This window comes from Neltuma alba, unplaced genomic scaffold, assembly GCF_004799145.2.
Source record: "Neltuma alba isolate B1F8T4 unplaced genomic scaffold, ASM479914v2 tig00000410_pilon, whole genome shotgun sequence".
Classification (NCBI taxonomy): domain Eukaryota; kingdom Viridiplantae; phylum Streptophyta; class Magnoliopsida; order Fabales; family Fabaceae; genus Neltuma; species Neltuma alba.
In genome coordinates, this window is record NW_021632038.1 from 46,764 (window position 1) to 72,010 (window position 25,247).

Sequence of the window (25,247 nt, forward strand, 5' to 3'; positions counted from 1 at the left end):
AACAAAAAAGATTTTATATTTAAAACTGACAGAGTACTATATATGAACTTACCAAATGATACCTATTTAAATGTTGTATGGATAACAAATTATTTAAAAAAAGACTATACCCTCAAAATGTGGCTGCGTAGCACTCTTTTTCTCATTGTTCATTTGAACAATTATTCGCTACACTATATTTTGAGAACTTATCTCTTTCTGTACAATCACTCTTTGTATTGTGTTTTGAAGACTCTTATTTATATATATATATATATATATATAGGTTATTCATGTAAGGTTCAATTAAGTGTCATTTGATAATTTTACGTTATTTTTAACATCATTTATAATGCTTCAGTAAATTTTAATATTTATTATTTTTTTAGTAACTAATATTTTAAAATCCAAAAAGAAAGAAGCACAATTTCCTAGGTCTGATCACCCTTATTGCAATAGTTATCTTTTTGCAGAAGAGAAAATTTCATGAAAAAATTACAAATAAAGACTTCCTAATATGTAAAATTATAATTTGGGATTCTAAATATGGAAAATAGTAGATAAGGACTAGGTTCCACTTTTGCAAATATAAAATCATGATGAAATGTCTAAAATGCCTCTTAGTCAAATTGTGATTTGATCTACTGAAATTATCATTTGTTAAAGTAAACTTGTTATTTTTCATAATCAACTCGTCATTTGACATATCCTCAGCTAAGTTATGATTTGGTCTATTAAAGTTGTCATTCACTAAAATTAATTTGTCATTTTCCAAATTCAGCTTGTCATTTAGTTGATGGGCATTTCAAACATTTCACTATGATTTCATATTTACAAAAGTAGAATCAGGTCTTTATTTGCTATTTTTTAAATTTAGGATCTTAAATCATAATTTTACATATTAGGGGGTCTTATTTACAATTTTTTCAAATTTCATTTGGCGGAGAAAGATTCTCTCTTCTGCCGTCCTTTTCCATCACCATCATCACATCTAAGGCGCGTAATTTAATATTTTATGAAAATAAATAATATTATAATTTTATTTAAAATATATATAAATTAAATAATTTTAAATTATTAAAATTGTACAACTGTAAATTATTATTATATATTTTCAGTTTTTTCCACGTCAGATCTATAGAAATGTTTTCTAATAGGACAAACTTAGGGAGAATTACAATTGGTCTCAAAAAAATTTTAATTATTCTAAAATCTATTGACAAATAGAACAATAGAAAGTGAGTATTGACAAGTTTTAGACTAGAAAAATGATAATATATTCAGAATAGTCATATGTTATAAAATTTTTTGATAATTAAATTTTTTTAAAAGATTTATTATTGCTTCTCCCCATAACTTATCATGTGTGGCCATAATTAATTGATCAAACTTGCGAGAGAATTCTCCATCGGTCAACTACCATGTGCATATAAATATACATATACCAAAAATACTTAAATCAAATTTTTTATATTTGCTATTATAAGTTCTTCACATGTGTCTTTTTTTTTTTAATATAAACTTATAATTCAATGATAATACTTTAAAAATAAAATACATAATTATATGTCACATAAAAACTTGACATAATAAATAATAAATATAAGTTACTGAACACAAAGTATTGTCTTAATAGATACTAAAAGTGATAAGATGCTTAAATACTCTGGAAGTATCAATGAAGGAGTGCCTAGTACTTGGAATTGTTTTTAGTTTTTATATTTTTATCACAAAAATATATTGGGCGTTATCCATCATTAAATTTGACTATTAAAATATACAGCTTGAATTTATCAAAAAAAAAAATAGTTTGATCGGTATCTTTAATGTTCAAACTTAACAGTAGATAATTAGGAAAGACATGTTACAAAAATAAACTTTCAGAACATATAAAAACAAAAAAAAAAACTTTTAGGTACTAAGTGCTCCTTTGTTGATATTTCTGAGGTATTTAAGCACCTTATCCTTATACTAAAATATAATCTAATCTGATTAAGATTATAGTTTCATTTTTCATACACACGTGCAGAATGTTTAATTTTAATTTTTTTTAAAAAATTATTTAGAAAATATTTGAGTGTAGAAAGATAAGAATTGAATATACACACATACATTTTTGGTGATCGCGATCCATTTGAACAGTGTAATTTTATATTGAAGCATGAAGATTGTGTCCAGATATTACTGCAATACGTGGATTTTAAATTTCATTTAATAATTTTTTTAGAAAATGGAGGATATATATAATTAATGCAGTCTATAGGAAATAATAAATATGGGGTAGCTAGGTTGCGAATTTCTTTTTCCGAAGAGGAAAATTAGAAGTGTATTATAGTTTAAGGTAGTTTGTCCAAATAAACAAATGAAAAAATGACAGCTTTTGTGACTTCAAAAAAAAAAAACTCCATCCTGTTCTTATTATAAGATTTTTTTTTATAGTCTACAAATAAAATCTTATAATTAAGACCTAAGGTAGTAATTGACAATAAAAAAATATTAATGAAGGAATTAGTGTTCAAAATAACTAAATTTCATGAACATGAAAGTGAAGTTAAAAATATTGCATTATAAGTGGCAATATCAAGGGGAGGCGAATTATATTTATCAAATTTTCAAAATTATTAAACTTTTTCATTGCGAAAGAAGATGATCCCTTATAACATGGTAAATTAAAGCTTAAAAATCTGGTAGACGATTGTTTGCATTTACTATCAGCTGTATCTTGATTATAGGATTATTCTCAGTAGAAAGATAGTTATGAGTTAAAAAAATGCAAGGGAAAGTGTTATCTACCCCAATCATTGAAGCATGCTTTTATATGTTATTATAATTTTGTGATAATCAATAGAGATTAAGTCTAGCAGAATAAAATATTCTCTCACATCATGATAAACCAATATTTAAATTCCTGTTAAGAGACGTATTAACATTTAGTATTTGATAATATCTCAAACATGATTGTCTCTAATAAAAAAAATATTTATGCCTAGTAAAAGAATTTTGTGGTAGATGTTCAATACTTCAACTTCTACTATCCCCAGTCCTAAACGTAGCGTCTAGTTTATTTAGGACAGGAGGTAGTATATATTTATATATTAACAAAAACTTGTCAAGCATTCGAAAGTAAAAATGATATTAATTTTACATTGAAATATTTTCCAGGTTTCATGTAATATTGCATCTAGGTTTTTGCATATTCCAAAGTCCAAATTCGGGATTTGGAGTCTTACGCATATAGATATACTTTATGGATCATTAATAAGTAGCTCGCTCTCTCTCGTACACGTCTATAACACTTGTTAAAATCAAGATATTAAAGATATTAAAGTCAAGACTTCATTTATTTATTTAAAATTCATAAAAAGTACATGATTATTTATTTCAGAACATGGCAATAAGCAACCATACATGATGCTGATGTGATTCCAAAGGAAATTAAAGCCTCGGATATTAAATATACTGCAAATTAATTGCTCTCCAAAGGCTTGCGCAACTAAGGAGTCGATGATGATTATGACTAATGGAGGAGGAACATCTTGAGCCAGTAAGCAGAGTACTTCATGTATCTTTTGAGATTGTCCTTGAAATCCACATAGGTGATTCCAAATCGAACGGTGTAGCCGGCATCCCACTCGAAGTCGTCAAAAAATGACCATGCATAATATCCCTTCACGTTCACCCCGTCCCTGTATATATAATACCCAAATTCAATTTACTTAATATTGCGTTCGGTGTTTAATATAAGGTCTAGTTTATAATTTTGATTTATGTATATGCATGGATCACTTACTTGATAGCTTGAAGGAGATTTCTGAGATGGTTATCATGATATCTGATCCTCACACTGTCCTTGATTGCTTCTTGAACCGGTTTTGACGCATTATTTAATTCAGGCACTCCTATAAATAATTACCACAAATTACTTAAAAATTAAGGATATCATGAACTATATATGTGATCATGAAAGTGTTTGATGATGATGATGATGATATATACCATTTTCAGTGATGTCAATAGGCGGGTTCTGGTATTTTTCCTTGACATACATCATAAGTTGGTAGATTCCCTTGGGAGCAATATAGAGCCAGTTCAAAGCAGTCTGCACAATTGTAATAATCAGGCTTATGGCACAAATGGTCTGATTGGAAGTTAATTAAGGATGTGTTTATGTATTTAATAACACTAAGAAGAAGAACATACCGGGGTACCAACATAGAGACCATTTCTCTTGGCTGAGATCGCAAGGAAATAAAGGTGAGGTGGTTTCATATGTCAATATATACATTAAATTGAGAAAGGAAGATATATAGAAATGTAATTTTTTAAGGAAAAATTAATCTGCCAGTACCTATATTTTTACCGGATTTTTAATCGCATTTCTATACCTTCTTTTTTTTTTTTTTCCAATTTCATCACGTTTTTATAAATTGCCTTGTTTTAATTTTGTCCCTGTAGATAATTTTGTTTCTTTAATTTTTATCATGGCCTCCTTATAGTTTCATATGATTTTTAATCAGATCTTAATAGTTTCTCCCCCCCACCCCCGATCAGCCACCTGAAACTATAAGAATCTGATTAAAAACTATGTGAAATCATAAGGAATAGATTGAAAAGAAGCTACAAATGATTAAAATCAATTGTACAACTATAAGAACATGATAAAAGAACAAAACTTTACAAACCTGATTAAAAATCAAATAAAATTATAATGACATGCACAATTATCTTCCTTTTTTTAAGGAAAAAAACATATATGATACTCCTCCGGTCCTTATTATAAGATCCAATTTGACTTTTTATTTGATCCTAATTATAAGACCCAATCCATTTTGTCTTTTATATTTATGCATTTTTTTCCAAGATAATCCTTTTAATCATGATAGTTTTAACCAATATACTTAATTAGCAAGGATATTTTAGGAATGACAACACTTATTTATTATAAATAACCAACTTAACTTACTTCCTTAATCTCCTCAAATAAGTCAATTGGGTCTTATAATTAGGACCGGAGGAGTATATTCTTGAGTTCCGGGGATATGTTAATTTGTTCGATTACTTACTGGAGAAAGTGACACGCATATCAGAAGTATAACTCCGATTAACAGTGGAAGCAGAGAGGGAGTTTTCAGCATAATAGGTGGTATAATAATTGACACCAAGAAAATCATATGATCCTTTCAGCATTTCTGATTCTGGTTTTGTGAATTTTGGAAGTCTGTCTCCCACATATGACCTCATGATCTTTGGATAATCTCCATATGTAATTGGATCAGCATACCTGCATAATATCCACTTATTTTCCAGATTTTTTTTTCTTTCCCCTAATTGACTGTTTAATTTGACTATATGATACTAGCTAGAATATATTTCACTGGGGAAAGAATTATTTTTTAAAGTTAAATTTATTTTTGAACAATTCAAATTTAATGGAGACATGTTGAGAGGCAAATTCTTGGCCTTATGTCTTTATCACTTACCATCCAAAGAAAAAATCGAGAGCTCGATTTGCGGCAGCATGATCGACCATAGTCTCAGACTTTGGCTCAAACCAAATTGTCACTAAAGTGATCCCTATTTTTCCCTTCTGAGTAGCCTATAATAATTACAATAAATAATTGAGTATATTATTCACTTGGGAAAAAAAATTTTAAAGTCAAATTGCATATTTCGTTTGATAAAAAATTGATGAAGTAGGATTAACATGCTTCGGGGGAACATAATAATTGGAAATTAAATAAAGAGAACCTGAAATTTGGTTTTGTAGAGCTTAACAGCAGCCGCATGAGAAAGGAGGAGGTGGTGAGCCATTTATAATATATTAATTCTTATTAATATATTTATTAATAACATTTATGTTAAGTAAGTTAATGTTACAAAATACTCCCTCCGTTCCTTATTATAAGAGACATTTGATGCTTATTGCATGTTCCTATATATAAGAGACACTTAAAAGTTGTCTCTACTTTTTTGTGTTGATTTCCTATTTTACCCATATTTATTGTCTCCAACTCACACTCTTTCTCCCTCCTACTTCTCTTTCTTTTAATAATTTAATTGTTCTCTCTCATGCTCTCTCTCCTTATTAATGAGGGCATTTTTGGGAAAAAAATTATATTTTTTACACATTGATTGTTCTTAACTAATTTTAATTGCTTTTTTTATCAACATAATTCGGTTATTTGTCTCTTATAATAAGGAACGGAGGGAGTAATAAATACATAGTTATATATTAAAATATTTATTCATATCTGATATACATTTAAATAAAATTCGGCGGTATTGTAGAATTTTAGGGGTTTCTTAATATATTTTCACATCTATTAAACTTTTTTACCTTAAACACATAAATAATATATATATATGCATCTGTATATGCAAATAAATTGGAAAAATGGACCCGATGGATATATGCATATTGTATAGAAAATCAAATATGACAAGATTTGACCGAATAAACCTAATTAATACCAGTAAATTGATGTAAATTTTGTCTTTTAAAAAAAAAATACCACTTTCATTTTGAATATAAGAAATAGATAAGATATTCATTTTAACCCTAAGTATAAGACTTAGTTTATTTTGCCTCTGAAATTTGTAGTTTTCTTCCTTAAATATCCTTATTAATTATATACAGTGAGAAAATTTTTATGAACAGGTGAGACGGTTATAATGTATATGATTGTAAAAAATATTTTTAAAAAATTAACACATATTTGTTATAAATAATTAACACAACTAAATTTTTTAATATTCATAAATTAGTTATCTAATTTTTATATTAAAGATCAGAAGTAAAAGTATGAGTGTGTGACAAGTTAAGTAAAAATTGACAAGTTAGAAAATTTATCTAAATGTCACTTAAAATTTAAAAGAAATTGCAAAATTGCAATAACAATCAAAGTTTAATAAGTAATAAAATAGTTTTTTCACTCAAAAAATTAATATATATAACTATTTATTTGTTATTTTACAACATTAATTTAGTATAAATGTTATAAATAAATATTTTTAACGTATTGCTGGGGAGGGCACGTTGGTGGAATGGGGTTACTAATGAAGATTTTTGGGGTCGTTTTCAAATTTGAATGGCTGACGGATTTGATGGGTTGATGAAAGAGAGAAAAAGGGCATTGTTGGAAGTGAAAATGAGAGTTAGAGAGAGGCATTAAATTCACGGCGAGAGAAATTATTAAATGTAAATTTTTGTGGTACCCATGACTATTGATTTCTCTAACCAATAATGTCATGTGGGACTGAATTTATCTGAATTGGTTTCATCTAATTGGAGAGATCACAAATGACGTGGTGCTCCAATGCATGTAAGAATTTGTCTGATGGATAACGGTGTGTTATTACTTACACAACTTTAGGACTACAAAATCCACCATACTCATCTTCAAGAGCTTGAGGAAGATCCCAATGAAAGAGGGTGATAAGTGGTGTTAAACCTATACACATGTCCACAATTATTCAGTCAATAGATATGAAAAGGGCTTGATTATTAATTTGCATTATTTATTTCAAAAGTTCATCTTAATACAGAAATTAATTAATATAATGATGATTTGGAGGTGATTAATCGATTAAGTAAAAATAGGGAGGGACTGACCATTAGCTAGGAGCTCATTTATAACGTTGTTGTAGAACTTGACTCCCAATTCATTCACTTTTCCCTTGCCCTCTGCAAAAAATCAAGTAATAATTATTTTTAAATCACTTCATGCCATAGTCGTTTAATGAGAAAATTCTTACCAGGAAAAATTCTAGACCATGAGATGGAGAATCTAAAAGAGTCCAGCCCAATTTTTTTCATCAGCTGTATTTCACTCTGCAATATTTTGGGGGGGGGGGGGAAAGGCATTTATTCACAAATACAACCACACAATACAAAAGCAAAAGACTTGTGATTTTAATGTAGTGACATAAAAAACTTTCCGATAAATGGAAGGTTGTGATTCGATCTCACATCTAATCCTAAACTGTTATTACTTAATTACCCCTTTAATTTATTTATAGATATACACACTTGTGTGTGTTTGTGTGTGTGTGTGTGCAAGGGTTGGTGAATATTGACAAGATAGATGAAGTTGATGATGAGCAGCACCTTGTAGCGATGATAGAAATCATCGGCCACTGCACCAGTGCTATGATCTGATATCTTTCCTGCTCATTAATTACACATATTAATTAAAAATCAAATTTTTAAAAAATATTTTATACTAAAAACATTAGAAAAAGGGGAGAAAAGAGAAAATGAAACATGCATGGTTAGAAGAAACCTGGGTGCTGCTTAGTGAAGGTGTCCCAGATGCTTGGTCCTCTTCCATCAATATTTGCTGCTCCTTCTGACTGTTCTTATCAACAAACCAGGGAAAAAAATATATCTATAAACTTTCACTCACACATCAATAATTAAAAATGAATATATATACACATTTATAAGTTGTTCTTAGTGCTTTGATAGGTTTAACAGTTATTCCCAATTGGATCCCACAATACTTAAAAAATATAAAATATACAGACGCACGCGGACCTGATAAGCAGCAGAGCCAGCACCAAAGACAAAGTCAGAAGGAAAGACGGTTCTATTGAAGGGAACGGAGAAATGGCGGGGCTTTGCATCGCCACCGGCAACCGCCGTAAGAGTGGTGGCGGTGGCCACCAGAAACACACACAGCCGGAAACCACGACCACCTTCAACTCTCATGGCTGCTCCTGGTTTAGTGGTTTATCAGTTGTGGTGAACTACTTGATCAAGCTCATCTATTTATAGTGGTCCTTTGATTAACAACTGAACTAGTTTCAAATACTCATTAGATGAACACTCCAAGATCAACATATCTGGATCATTTATATTTAATTTGGATGGTTTAAATTTAAAATTTTTTTATTTTAGTTTCGAGCATCCTAAACTCATCATATTTGGACTATTTAGATCTAATTTTGATGATCTAAATTTATTTTCTTTTTTATTTTAATTTTTTAAAAATAATTATTTTAATGAGTATGAAATCTAAAATAAAGATAATCTTTTAACTATTATTTTTGTTGAAAAATAATTTTTTGTTTAAACATAAAAAATTAAATATAAACTATCTAAATCAAATATAAATAATCCATATATGATCAGTTTGGATGCTCTTTACTTGATGTGCACCAAAACTCGTTCTGATTACTAGATTACCAACCGGACATTTTTGTATATTTGGATAGACAGAACTTACCTCTTTATTATTATATACTACCTCCGGTTCTAATTATAAGAGCCAGTTGATTAATTTGAGGAGATTAAGAAAGTAAGTTGATTTAGTTATTTGTCCTAAATAGATGTTGTTTTTCCTAAAATATCCTTACTAATCAAGTGTATTGACTAAAAATATCATTATTAGGAGGGCTGCTTTGGAAAAAATATATAAATATAAAAGAAAAAGTGGATAGGGTCTTATATTTAGGATCAAAATAAAAGTCAAAAAGGGTCTTATATTAAGGATTGGAGGTAGTATAATATATTTTTCGAACAACAATATCAATTATCATTTTCTTACTTCACTGTGTATCTTTAATTAATTTTTGTCTTCTTCTTAGAAAAGAAATTCAAATATTGTCTTATAATGAGAGGGCACGTTATGATCTATCGTAAAATTGTTTTTTAAAAAAAACGCGAAATGAAAGAAATAATTTCTCAAACGTTATTTTACAATTCTAGTACAAATTTTAAATATGATTTCAAATTTTAGAAGTAACAACCATATGTTTTGCCCAAGAATAAGTAAATTAGTTGAGAAAAATTACAATATCCCGATCTGCATGTAGATATTATACCTACTATCTTGTGTATGTATAGTCTGTTATAAGTAATGTGTGTGGGTAAATTTATAAAAGAACAGTAAATTGCTAAACTTTCTTGTTTGATGTTCGGTTCGGGTTTTAAACTATTCGATTGTATCAAATATACCACAAATAATTTCTTATAATTAAAACTGGAGGTAATATATGAAAAGAAAACTTAAATTGTCATTTTAAAATTAAAACAAAATAATAAAAATGCTCTTTATTAGAAATATAAAAAAAAAATCCCAATTCCCCGTCGATGCCACAACCTCAGGGGAGGTGGATGCCGACTTGCCAATAGAGGTTTTTTTTTTTTTTTGGAAAATCGGGTGGAGGTGGGATTTGCCACCACTTGTGGTTTGTGCTAAAATTAATTATGATCATTGAACTACCAAAACTTTATTGTTAATATAATGCAAAAAAATACTACCTCCGGTCCTAATTATAAGACCCAATTGACTTATTTGAGGAGATTAAGGAAGTAAGTTAAGTTAGTTATTTGTAATAAATAAGTGTTGTCATTCCTAAAATATCCTTGCTAATTAAGTATATTGGCTAGAACTATTATTATTAGAAGGATTATCTTGAAAAAAAAAATGCATAAATATAAGAGACAAAATGAGTTGGGGTCTTATAATTAGGACCAAACAAAAAGTTAAATGGTGTCTTATAATAAGGACCGGAGGTAGTATATATATAAGCCAACCACTTGGTTTTAACTTCTTGTTGTTACTAATTTTTGTATAGGTGTTGATTATATTTTAATAGATGTTAATGACATTCATTTAACAAGCAATAAGACTGCCTTTTCCGGTCATTTATAACTTCTGGATGGGTATTGACTACATTTCAATTGGGACTAAAAATTTTTGTTTAATACTAGCTCCCGTCCTTGATATAAGAGCTGATTTGACTTTTATTTTAGTCTTAAATATAAGATCCCAATCCATTTTGTTTCTCATATTTATCTATTTTTTTCTAAAGTAGTCCTTATAATAATGATAATTCTAGCCAATACACTTTATTAGCAAGAATATTATTTTAAGAAAGATATTACCTATTTATTATAAGTAACTAACTTAACTAATTTTTTTAATTTGCTTAAATTAGTCAACTAGCTCTTATATTAAGGATCAGGGGAAATAAGTAATATGGCCACTATTTTCATGTCATTCAAAAAAAATTTATAAGTATTTCAATAATAGGTATTAGCAACTTTAGAATATAAATTAACAAGTGGCAATTTTAACTTAAATAATAAATAATTATTACATCTTGTTAATTTCAACAATTATTGTTTTTTTTTATTTTAGGTTATTAAAGTATTAGATATTATATATGTTACAATATGCATAAGTTCGCAGTGGAATGCAGGCGTGTCGTTTCAGTGAAATACGTATGGCTTAACCTGCTTTGTTAGTCATTCACTTGGTGAGCCTTTTATAAATATAATTGAATATATTATAAAGGATTTAAATATGCGGTTAAAGATATCATTTCTTTCTATAGAGGAGAGGAGCTTTTTTTATATTTCTATATCTAAGATCCGACTTATATCGATAATAGTAATAAGAAATGAAGCATTATAGTAAGAAAAAGTTCGATTCAAAGAGGGAAGAAGAGGCAAAAATTAGAATAAAAATATCATTTGATTTGTCGATCCTCAAATAAAAAAAAATAAGTAAAGTTTCATCGTTAAGTGATAAATGGAAAATTCATGAAAAGTTATAATCACCACCGCGTGATAGTATACCTATACTTTTTCATTGACATTGTTTTTTGACTGGAAGATTAGGAGCTAATTATCGAGATTTTTGCCAGCTAGTAGAACTAGGATGTGTAATATGATGTTAATTATGATGCTTCTTTAAATTAACTGAAAGGCGTGTGTAAGAGAGAAGGTACAAATAATTCCTGACTAATGATTATTATGCCTTTTTTATAATAATTATTATGTTTTGTTAATTTTTATTCCAAAGTTATTAATACATACTGAAGTATTGTTAATACTCATAAAAAAATTGTGAATGACCTAAAAAAGTGGTCTTGTATGTTAGTTAAACGAAAGTTATTAATACCTATTAAAATATAGTCAATACTCATACAAAAGCTGAAAATGACCTGAAAGAGTGACTTTATTACTTGTTAAATAAAAGCTGATAATATTTATTGAAATGTAGTTAATATCTATATAAAAATTGTCAACAAAACTAAGTAACAACTAAATCACACAACTTATAAAGTTAGTTAAAATTGATTACAGACAATAAATATGTAAAGATGAAGTGGAAAAGAATGAGCAGAAGAAGATATAAGAGAAAATATAAAAAAGGATGAGAGAGATATATAATTAATCATGAATAAAAAAGTTGCATTAAATAATGAAATAACTTCAAATTATAGCTTATTAAAAAAAATCAAATCCCTTCAAAAATTAGTGCTTATATTTTGAACCTAAAAGAGTGTAGAGTTTTTTTTTTTCTTTTCCCCGTATTATATGAATGGCAAAACTTTAGCAGCTCAATGATATCCTTTATTTTTGTACAAACCGCCAAGTGGTGGTGAGATTATCCCACCTCAACCCAATTTCACAAAAAATCCTTCCTCATCGGTGGTGCCAATGGGCCTTTACTGAGGGGTTTGGATTTTTTTTATATAGTACTTCGATTTTAAATATAATATCTATTTTGTAGTACAATTTGTATTATAAAATAAATTTTATATTTAAGATAAGAAAAGTATATTTTTTTGGTAAATACAGTTTTTTTTATATTTTTTTAAGTAAAAGGCATTTTTTTATTTCAATTTTAAAATGATAAGTTAGATTTTTCTCACATTATAGTATTATGAAGTGTTAACTTCTAAAATTGAAATTTCATATTTTTAGCCTTTTTTTTTTCTGGTTATTATCCAGTACATCATTAAAAAGTTATGAGCTTGAGCCAGCTGGTCTCTCTCTTATTTTAATTTACTTTATTGGAGACTACGGAATTCATGAACTGTCCAAATTGCCCATGCTCTGTGGCCGATAAAAAAGGACCGCCATCCCGTCATGTCCCAGGCCCGTGGCCCTCCAATCTTTTACTTTCCAAAATCTTTAATATGAGAAAAACCAACCACACATCACCTCTTATTTTTAATATAAAATCTTATTTAATTTTTATTTTGATATTAAATAAAATCTTAATCTAATTTATTTTTTATATTTATATATATTTTTAAGGTAGTTCTTCTAATAATGATAGTTCTAACTAATATATCTAATTATTACGAATATTTTAAGAAAAATAATACATATTTATTACAAATAACTAACTTAACTTATTTTCTTATTCTACTTAAATTAGTCAACTAGCTTTTATATTTAGGATCGGAGGTAATATCTTTTATCAATGGAGAAATTCTTGCATACACTCAGCGCACCACATCATTCATACTCTGACCAGTAAAAATATGCCATATCACTCATTTTAATCCTACGTGTAAGCTTATGTGTTAGTCTTGGAATTTATTTTAGATTGATTGATTCCTCTTCTTTCTCTCTCTCCCTCCCGGTCAACCATTTTCTTTTGGCGCCACTATTCTCAAATTCAAACCAAACACAGCTTCATTACTTTGCCTCTGGACATGGCTTCTTCTGAAACTACAGTGGCAACATCTTCACTCAACCCTTCCTTTGGCTTCGGACGCTCCCATTAAGGCCACCGTCTTCATGACTCACGGCGACTTCTCCGACACTGGCCTTTTAGTAGATCTGCATTCACTACGGCTGCAGGGGTTACACGCGGTCTTTTGTCGCTGACTTCCTTGGCCACAAATCTGACCGCATTTGATGCTACCTCGGTAACATTGAGAAGGCCGCTGCCACTTTCCTCTCTTTCTTTCTTTCTTTCTTTCTTCATGTCCGCTGTACAAGGATCTTCCTGCTTTCCTCTTTGGCGAGTCTATGGAGCAAAGGAAGATATTCCTGTAGCTTTGAGAACAGAACCGTAGCGTCTCTCAGAAGAAAAGGTTAACAAGAAGAGAGAGTTTGAGAAAAAAGATTAAGGTTGAGCAAGAAGAAGACGGACCAAAAAAGAGGACTATGAACTATGAAGAGAATGAAGAGGAAGAAAAAGTTAACAGGGGAGAGAGAGTATGGAGAGAATGAAGACGAACGAAAATGAACAGGAATGAGCGAATGAAAAAGGTGGCACGGGTTCCAAAAACAATTGTTAAGTTAAATTATTAATCTAAAATAAGTTTCAAAGCTGACACATAAGCTTACAGGTAAGATTAGATCAGTCACATGGCATATTTTTACTGGTCAGAGCATGAATGATGTGGTGCGCTGAGTGTATGCAAGAATTTCTCTTATCAATGGTCTTAAAGAGCATGGCCGGTGCCTGAAGGTGTTTTATTTCCTTAATTAGTTGATAAATTTATAAAATATTAATATTTTTAGTAGAATAAATGTAAACATTTAAATTTTTGTTTTGGTGAACCGTAAATAATTAAAGTTAAGGATTTTTTTATGTACTGAAAAGTTTTTTTTTGGGGGGGGGGACAAAATTTGTACTGAAAAGCTAATAAAGTTTTAAAAGTAGAAAGAAATGAACTTTCAAGTTGTATTGTTTTATAGGATATTTGGATTAGCATTTTGAAAGTGTGCATATAATTACGTAAGAATAATTTTATTTCGAATTGCGTGTAAACTAAGATTTGAATTACATGGTCCCCTTTATGAGATTTAAATGGTAGGTTATCAATTGCCACAATGATACTGTCTGGCAATATGTGTGGATGAGATTTCGAGTCCAGCTTGATATGATTTCTGGAATAATGAGTTGTATAAGAAAATGTAAGCTAAGGAAAGTTTTAAGTTACACGAAAAAGGTTAATTTGTACAAAGTTTTAAAAAATTATTTGTCAATTAATTTCTTAACAAGTGATTTATTCTCAGACTTTTCTTTCATTATTCTATCAATCTTTTATATTTTGGATTATAATTTTTTTCAGAGGACTTGTTATGTTCCGGGAGTATTAATCGTAAAAGGACTACGTGTTGAGCTGCAGACGATAAGTCGCATGCAGGGAGGGATTCAATCATCCGTGGATTAGACAGCAACGTTAGCAGGTTCATAATTCACATGCAAGTTGCGTCTCCCTGCAGGTCACGTCCTATAATTAAATTTAATAAAACTTTTTTATTTTAATAAATGGGTTAAAAATTACTTTGTATATAAAAATGAAGGGAGTAGTGTTTGTTAATGTGTGAAACGTGTCATATTATTTAAAATTTCATTGATATTTGGCATTGAAAAATCACAAAGATAGATGAATAAAGATATAAATATGAAATTTGAAGGAAAAAATATTTTGTTTTATACAGAATATTAAATTTACAGGAAAATACAGCATTTATAAATTGCTACTTTAAATTCGAAATACAAGTATTAAACCTTTTTGTTATACAAAAAGCATCGAATTTTTCAATAATAAAAAAGTATACTCTTGTTGAAGCAATCTAATTTAATGTTGGCACATTTCGTCATAAAAATTCAAATTCTAATTTGTCAGATTATTAGGGATTAATTTTAGAAAGCTGGGAATGTGTGGACCAACCTATATAGTACTGGTTGACCCATTAGGATTTGAGGGTTGTGCAGGGTTGCATTTTAACCAACCCAACCTACCATTCTAGACGGGTAAAATGGGTTGGATTAGTAAGTTTAACTCATCTCTAGCACTACTTTTAAACACTTTGATTAGCTTATATGCATACATATAAAAAGTGTTCGAAATGAAGATCAAGGTACTAGTTATACTATTTCACAACGCGCAACTGAATAAAGAGTATGAAGGAAGTTTAGTTGGCAAAAAAGAAAGAAAGACGGAAGTTTATAATAATGACAATTAAAAAAGTTTAACCTTTCAAATAATTAACTTATATGTCTGTCATCTAAATCTAAAGGATGAGAAAAGAGGAAGAAGAATATAATATAACCGGAGTACCAACAGGGACGCCATTTCTCGAAGCTGAAATCAAAAGAAAAATGACGCTTATTAAAGTGATGTTTGATAGTGAATATAAAATAACATAATACTCCCTCCGTTCCTTATTATAAGAGACGAATAACCGAATTACGTTGATCAAAAAAACAGTTAAAATTAGTTAAGAGCAATCAATGTGTAAAAAATATAATCTTTTTTCCAAAAATACCCTCATTAATAAGGAGAGAGAGCATGAGAGAGAACAATTAAATTATTGAAAGAAAGAGAAGTGGGAGAGAGAGAGTGTGTGAATTAGAGACAATAAATATGGGTAAAATAGGAAATCAACACAAAAAAGTAGAGACAACTTTTAAGTGTCTCTTATATATAGAAACATGCCATAAGCATCAAATGTCTCTTATAATAAGGAACGGAGGAAGTAATTGTCTGTGAGTTTTATGGAAAATTAATTAATGATGATTTGGTTAATTAAATTACAAGAGAAACTGGCTTGCGCATCAGAAGAGTAGCTGCGATTAACAGTGCTGGTTAAGGGAGCATTTTCTACATACTGGGTGGATAATAATTGATCCCAACAAAATCATAAGATCCTTTCAGCATTTCTGATTCTGCTTTTGTGAATCTTGGCAGTCTATTTCCCACTATAGATCTCATGCTCTTTGGATAATCTCCATATGTAATGGGATCAGCACACCTGCACACACATCAACTATTGCTTGAAACACACAGATTATTATGTTTGGCTGGACAGAAAAGTAATTCGAGGAAGAGAAAACAATCAGAGGAAGAATAATGGGAGGTTTTACCCTGTTTGGATAGAAAGAAAAAGTAGTATGGAAAGGACAGTGGAGGGGGAAATTAAACCAGGCATATAGAGCTCTACATGTTTTCTTCTCTTTTTAAGGTGACGAGATTTTGTAGAGAAAATATGTTTTCTAAAACTGTCTCGAAGGTTTCTATGAGTATTATTTTCATTGTGAAATTACTCATATTACTTTCCCATTCTTTTCCATTTCCCCCCATTTTCCCCTTTCGTCCATATTCTTCGCTTCCCTTTTCTCACTTCGTCCAAACAAAGAAAATCGAAGGAAAAAAATAAAATGAATGAGATAATTTGATATTAGTTACACTATACTTGTGTGATAATATTTACAAGACAGCTTCTATCAAGTTTCACACATATGGAGAAAAATTTTAAACTTCATTATATTTTTCTTAGAATTCAACAACTTTTCAATTTTATCCCTTATTTAGGAGGTGTTTGGATCCACCAAAAAACACTTTTAAAAAGTATTTTTATAATAAAATCTAGATCAAATTCATATCACATAATTACCTTGTATACTGTAAAATTACTTTTAAAGTTATGGTTTAGTTTTTATCAAAATACCCTCTTAATATACATTATATCCTTTGAGAATAAAATCAACATAGTAATAAAGGAAGGATAAACTTATATGCCATTTTGTTTCTATTTATAAGTGACCTGTAGGGAAAAAAATTGTCCCTAAATATAAGTTATTTGGAGGATAATTAATGAGCTTTTTCTAATTTTATCACTGTTAACTTAATAGCATAGATAGACAAAGTGAATAGATGAAAGAAAATATAAAACATTTTTAATGCTTTCTTTAATAAGAGCAAATATGAAAAAAAATTATCAATTTAAATCCTATAACTATGATCAAAAAATCAATTTTTCTCTGCACTGTAAATTAAATGAGGCTAGGAAGTACTCTCTCTGTCCCTTATTATAAGATCCAATCTTGTGAATGGGTTTGTCTCTTTTTATAAGATTCTTTTTGAGTTTGTTTGAGCATTTAATACAGTATTACCTATTTTACCCCTAATCTAATGTATTTAACACATTCTCTTTCTTTATTGATCTCACTATTACTCTCTCATATTTATCTATTTATATATAGGGGCATATTTGGTAAAAAAAATTATATTTGTTATATATTAATTGCTTTTAACTAATTTTAACTGTTTTTTTAAACCACACAATTTAATTAAAAGAATCTTATAATAAGAAACAGAATAGTATATGCATACCATCCCAACCAAAAATCCAGAACTCGACTTGCAGCTTGCCGATTTTTTTTTTTGGCCAGATGCAGCTTGCCGATTGGCAGGAGAGTTTTTTTGGGCTCCATCCAGTGAGTCGTTAATGTGATTCCAATTTCCCCTTTCTGATATTTTGTTCCCAATACAAAATACACACAAAAAGACACAACAAGATACGTCAATTCATTGAAAAAGAACACACGCAGTAGACGCCAAATTCCATTGCTGCTATAATTTATTTGTTTTCAATGAAACCTGATATTCGGTTCTGTATAATCTGCCAACAGCGGCGTGAGCAAAGAAGAAAATGGTGGGTGACGAGATAGGGTTCGGTGGCGGAGTTGCCGGAGGTGCAGTTTCCGACATAGTTAGGACATCTTCCCGGCGGGAAGCTGCCAGTATTGTAGCCATTTTTGCTGTACCCATAGGGTTTATTCAAAGTAGCCCAATGCTTAACACGATCACCAAAAGTTTTGAAGCAGAAATCAGCATATTCATAGAAGTTCCCCCCTAGATCATCATATATTTAAATATCAATTAAATTAGGGGGAAAAATAATTACATAAAAAATTTACTTCATTAGAATATATATTTAATTGATTATTAATATGACTTACACTATTTTGGGACTGAGAAATCCACGATACTCATCTTCTAAGGCTTGGGGCAGATCAAAATGAAAGAGAGTCACAAAAGGTTTTATTCCTGTGGATGCAATAACATGCTCTGGGTTTAGAATTGTTTGGTTTTAAAAAAGATCTGATAGCAAAGTTAGCTCAGATAAAAGCTCAGACTTATATATATAAATATATACTCCCCGCTTCTTAATATATGATCCAATTGTTGAGTTGGTTTTAGTTCTAAATATAAAACTCATTTTTCATATTTATCAATTTTTTCTAAATTACCCCTATGAATACTCCCTCAACCATTATCAAGTAGAAGAGCAAGAGGGGGTATTAAAAAAGATTATTATGGTATTTTAAAAAAAACATGTCACATTTCTTATAATTAACTAACTTACCTAACTTTCTTAATCTAATCAAATTAGTTAAATGGTTCTTACGGAGTATGTAATTATTTTTCAATATATATAATTAAAGAAGCCTCAGAAAAAGAGAAAGAGAGGTTAACCATTTGAAAGGAGCTCATTGATGAGATTATTGTAGAACTTAACTGCCAAGTAATTGACTGTGCCTTTCCCCTCCGCGCGCGCACACACACATATAGATAAAACAAGTTTCATTAATTTGTGCAATTATCACTTCCAACTTTATTTCAACATTATAATGTCGAAAGATGCAAATAATTGTATAACTATTAAACATAGTACCACTATAAGCACTTACGAGGGAATATTCTGGACCATGAGATGGAGAATCTGAAAGAGTCCAACCCTATCTTTTTCATTAATTGTATGTCACTCTGTCCAATTAATTAATATGCCATTATCACAATCAACAACATCATTTCCATTCACAAATGAGATCCCGAGAATTATTAAGAAGTCTCAATTACAAGCCAGTAATTATCATTTCTAATGTGAGAATTTGTCATTGCATGTTACTACATTATTACTGAGATTTTTTTAGTAATTATGCTAATTTCTTTAAACTTCACAGCAATTTTCCCTTATTTGTAACTAAACACACACACATAACAATGAGCACATATGCACCTTGTATTGATGATAAAAATCTTCTGCAACATCACCATTACTCCGATCCGTAATCTTTTCTGTATGTCAAAATGAACTCTCTGGTTAGCATCGTTTCTTGGCTTTCATTTACATACTATTCTTTCACTCACACACACACACACACACACACTCACAAGTTTTGAACAGTGGAAGTTTTTATGAATGTGTGTGCCCATATTTATATATAAATGGGTGTCGCCTAGTGACGGTGTCCCATATGCTTGGTCCTCTTCCATCGATATTTACTTCTCCTTCTGACTGAATCATCATAATGTAATTAAGCAACAAAATTTGGGGAAAAGTATAATAATAAATTATAGTATTTCATGCAACTTTGTAGAGAAAAGACTTGAGAAATGAAGAAGAGAATTAATGGAGGCATTTTGATGATAATGAAAAAGAGAAACCTGGTAAGCAGCAGAACCAGCACCGAAGATGAAGGAAGGAGGGAAAACGGTTCTATTGAAAGGCAGAGAGTAATGACTTGGCTTAGCACTCTCTGTGCCCCTCAGCAGCAACACGAAGAAGAAGAAGACGAAGCTCAACGCTACATTATTTCTTACGCTTGCCATTTTCATTATCTCCTCTTTGCCATTCAAATGCTTCAACACTCACTTCTATGTAAAGTGCTGAAAGACACTGCAATTCTCTAATTTACTGTTTGGGTTAATATAATTTATGATTCTTAAAATTTGGATTTATTCTGATTTTGGTCCCTCAAATTTCAAACTTTAGTTTTTGTTTCCAAAGCTCAATCTGTCTTAAAATATTAGTTTTTGAAATTATAACGGTGTTAAAATATATTGCAGTGTTGCAACTAGCATTAAATGGTAATACGAAGTCATCAAATGATACCTATCCAAATTTTACTTGGATAACAAATGATTAAAAAAAAAATGTCTTCAAAATGTGGCTGTTTAACACTTTTTTCCTTATTGTTCATTTGAACATTTGTTCACTACATTGTATTTTGAGAACTCGTCCTCTCTTTATAATTATTTTCTGCATTGTGTTTTGAGAATTTATTCTTTTTTTGTCCTGTTATTTACACAAGGTTTAATTAAATGTCATTTAATAATTCCACATCATTTTTAACATTATTTATGATGCTTCACTAAATTTTAACATTGTTTCGTCTTTAAAAACTAACATTTTAAGATTAAATAAATTTCACGAAATAAAATTACATGTTTACAATTTAAGAGATCACCTATAACAATTACTTTTAGAAAAAATGGTAAATAAAGGCTTTTAATATGTGAAATTGCTATTTGGGACTCTCAATTTGAAAAATAATTTTAGAAAACCCAATCCCATATTATAATTATGAAATCTTGGTGAAATGTCTGAAATCACAACTCAGGTATGCTAAATGACAAGTTAACTATGAGAAATGACAAGTTCACTTTAATGAATGACAACTTCTATAGACCAAATCATAACTTGGTTGAGGGACATTTCAGACATTTCACTAAGATTTCATAATTGCATATGAGACCGGGTCTTCTGAAACTATTTTTCAAATTAAAAGTCCCAAATAATAATTTTACATATTATGGGGTTTTTATTTGCTATATTCCCTTACTTTTACCGCAGTCTTTTAGTCCAAAAAGAAAAAAAAGAGGATAATTTTCGAAGTCGGGTCACCATTATTGCCATCATGCTGTTGTCGCTGTCTTTGGCAGAAGAGAAAATTTCATTAAGAGACAGTTGTAGTGATGGGAGAAAGATTCTCTCATCCACCGTCCTTTTCCATCACTATCATAATAATCATTACACCCAAGAATTGAAATCTAATATTTTGTAAAAATAAATATTATTACCATTTTATTTAAAAATATATAAATTAAATATTTTCTTTCAATTTTTTTCACGTGAGATCTGAACAAATACGTCCTAAGAGGATATAATTGAGCGAGAATTATAATCAAATTTTAAGAAATAAATTTAATTATTTTAAAGTCCATCAACAAATAAAGAATAAGTAATGATAAGTTTCAAAATAAAAAAGGAAAAAAGATAGAAAAATGCTACTTAAACTTCATAATTCCCAAATTGTATGTTAAATTTGAGAAATTCCAATTTGGTCTGAAGAGACCAAATTGGGATTATTATGTGAAAAGAAAAGATCAAATTGCCTTTGATTTTAAATATTGTTTTTAAAATATCACAGTTCCCATTGGCCGGCCGATCATCGGAGCTCCGGTGGTAGCAGTCACCAGAGCTCCGGCGACTGGCCGACAATTGGTCACCGGAGTTCCGTCGGTCGAAAAAAAATTTTTTGAAAATTTTTACAACTTCAGTATAACAGTTAACAACTTTTGTAATGCTATTAACAACTTCAGTATAGCAATTAACAACAGGTTTTTTGGAAAATTCAACAAACTCCAGTGATCGGAAACAATTTTTTAAAATTTTTTTACAACTTCAATATAACCTTTAACAACTTTTGTAACGCTATTAACAACTTCAGTATAGTGGTTAACGACAGGTTTTTGAGTTTGTTAACGGCATTACTGAAGTTATAAAAATGCCACTTTTTGAATTTTTTAAAAAACTTGTTGTTAACTGCTATATCGAAGTTGTTAACCGTTATACTGAAGTTGTAAACATTTTTTAAAAAAAAACATAATTGTTAACGTTATATTAAAGTTGAAAATTTTTAAAACTTTAGTATAACGGTTAACAACTTTTATAATGCTATTAACAACTTCAATATAGCAATTAACAATAGATTTTCTGGAAAATTCAACAAGCTCCGGCGGCCGGGAATAATTTTTTTTGAAAATTTTTACAACTTCAGTATAACGGTTAACAACTTTTATAATTCTATTAACAACTTCAGTATAGCAGTTAACAACAGGTTTTTCAAAAAATTCAAAAAGTGATATTTTTATAACTTCAGTAATGCCTTTAACAAACTCAAAAACCTGTTGTTAACTGCTATATTGAAGTTGTTAATAAGGTCATAAAAGTTGTTAACCGTTATACTGAAATTGTAAAAATTTTCAAAAAAATTGTTTTCCTCCGCCGGAGCTTCGGCAACCAATTGTTGAATTTTTAAGAAAATCTGTTGTTAACTGATATACTAGAGTTGTTAATAGCGTTACAAAAGTTATTAACGGTTACATTGAAGTTGTAAAAATTTTCAAAAAAATTGTTTCCGGTAGCCGGAGTTTGTTGAATTTCCCAGAAAACCTGTTGTTAATTGCTATATTGAAGTTGTTAATAACATTACAAAAGTTATTAACCGTTATACTGAAATTGTAAAAATTTTCAAAAAAAAATTTTCTGACCAACGGAACTCTAGTGACCAATTGTCGACCGGTCGCCAGAGCTCCAGTGACTGCCGCTGAAGCTCCGGTTACTGGCCGGCCAGTGGGGGCTATGATATTTTTAAAACAATATTTAAAATCAAGGGTAATTTGATCTTTTCTTTTCATATAATGAGACCAAATTGGGATTTCTCAAATTTAATATACCATTTGGGGATTATGAAGTTTAAGTAGCATTTTTCTGTCTTTTTCCCAATAAAAAATAACAATATGTTCAAAACTAGTCACATTTCACTAAAAAATTTTAATAATTAAATATCTTTCCTGTAGCCTCTTGATAATTCTCCCCCATAATTTATCATGAGTGGCTATAATTGATTGATCAAAGTTGGGTGGGAGAATTATCCACCAGTCAACTCCAATGTGCATATAAATACATATACCAAAAATACTTAAATCAATTTTTTTATATTTGCTATTATAAGTTCTTCACGTGTGTCTTATTTTTTTTCATATAAATTTATAACTCAATGATAATATGCTAAAAATAAGATACATAATTATATGTTACAAAAAACTTGACATAATAAATATAAGTTACTTGACATAGAGTATTGTGTTAATATATATTAAAAAAGATAAGGTGTTTAAATATCTTGAAAATATCAATGAAGAAGCGTCCACTACCTACAAGTTTTTTTTAGCTCTTATATGCTCTAGAAGTTTATTTTTGTAACAAAAATACCTTGACTGTTATCTATTATTAAGTTTGACTATTAAAATATACAATTTGAATAGTATTTTTAATGGTCAAACTTAATTATGGATAACAATAATTTAGGATAGTAATGTTACAAAAATAAACTTCTAAGGCCTATAAGAGCAAAAAAAAAATTTTCAGGTACTGGGCATTTCTTTGTTAATACTTCCAGAATATTTAAACACTTTTTTCCTATACTAAAATCTAAACTAATTGAGATTATACTGTTATTTTTCACACACACGTGCATAATGTTTCAAGGATAGGTTAAGCATATAACCTTTTAATTTTTTTAAAAAAATTATTTAGAAAATATTTGGATGTAGAAAGATAAGAATTGAATATATATTTTTTGCCAACAAGAATTGAATATATATATTTCAAATATCATTAAGAATATATAAGTTTCATGGCAACTGAAATGCTTCGTATATTTCGTAGAGTATAAGTTTTTTTTTTTAAAAAAAAATAAACAAAATTTTTAAATGATTAGACAATTCTAGTGTCTTCAAATTAAATGTCACATTCCGATGTTGGTGATCGCAATCCATTTGAACAGTATAATTTATATTGAATGAAGATTGTGTCTAGATATTACTACAATACGTTGATTTTAAATTTTATTTAATAATTTTTTTCAAAAAATGGAAGATATAAATAATTAATGCAGTCTATAGGAAATAATAAATATGGAGTAGCTAGGTTGCAAATTTTTTTTTTTCTGAAGAGGAAGACTAGAAGTGTATTATAGTTGAAGGTAGTTGTCTGAATAAACAAATTAAAGGAAAAAATGACAGCTTTTGTGATTTAAAAAAACTAATTGACAATAAAAAATATTGATGGTGAAATTAGAGTTCAAAATAACTAAATTTCATTAAAAAATTTATGAAAGTGAAGTTAAAATATTGTATTATAAATGGCAACATCAAGGGGAGGTGAATTATATTAATCAAATTTTCAAAGTTATAAAACTTTTTCGTTGCAAATGGAGCTAATCTCTTATAACATGATAAGTTAAGTTTTAAAATATGGTAGATGAGTGTTTACATTTAGTATCTAATTGTATCTTGAGTAGGATTATCCTTGGTAGAAAGATATTTATGTGTTAAAAAAATACAATGGAAAGTGTTATCTACCCCAATCGTTGAAGCATGTTTTTATATGTTATTATAATTTTGTGGTAACCAATAGAGATTAGGTCTAGCAGAATAAGATAGTCTCTCACAACATGATGAACCAATATTTAAATTACTGTTGAGAAACGTGCCTATATTTAATACCTAATAGTGTCTTAAAATAATTATCTCCAATAAAAGAATATTTGTGCCAAGTAAAAGAATTTTGTGGTAGAAGTTTAATACTTCAAGTTCTACTATCCCCCGTCCAAAATATAAGGCCTGGTTTGTTTAGGATGAGAGGTAGTATGTATTTATATATTAATAAAAACTTGTTAAGCATTAGAAAATAAAAATGATATTAATTTTTCATTGAAATATTTTCGAGGTTTCGTGCAATATTGCATCAAAGTTTTTGCATATTCCAAAGTCCAAACTGGGGATTTGGAGTCTTACGCATATAGATATACTTTAATTTATAGGTCATTAATAAGTGGCTCGCAGCTCTATCTCATACATGTATA

The 25,247-nt window shown here is 29.2% G+C and overlaps 1 protein-coding gene and 1 pseudogene across 1 annotated transcript; both read right to left on the bottom strand.

The window, feature by feature from the left end:
• Positions 1 to 3,496: 3,496 nt before the first annotated feature.
• Positions 3,497 to 8,700, bottom strand: LOC114733468 (vicianin hydrolase-like). The gene is made up of 13 exons (XM_028920970.1): positions 8,516 to 8,700; positions 8,262 to 8,331; positions 8,087 to 8,145; positions 7,735 to 7,810; positions 7,592 to 7,663; positions 7,343 to 7,430; positions 5,728 to 5,791; positions 5,460 to 5,575; positions 5,043 to 5,260; positions 4,180 to 4,211; positions 3,976 to 4,078; positions 3,770 to 3,878; positions 3,497 to 3,665 (listed from the first exon to the last, which is right to left on the bottom strand). The coding sequence occupies exons 1-13, from the start codon at positions 8,687 to 8,689 to the stop codon at positions 3,497 to 3,499; spliced, it is 1,350 nt and encodes a 449-aa protein (XP_028776803.1). The 5' UTR covers positions 8,690 to 8,700.
• Positions 8,701 to 13,523: 4,823 nt separating this feature from the next.
• Positions 13,524 to 20,145, bottom strand: LOC114733566 (vicianin hydrolase-like; annotated as a pseudogene).
• Between the last annotated feature and the right edge of the window lie 5,102 nt (positions 20,146 to 25,247).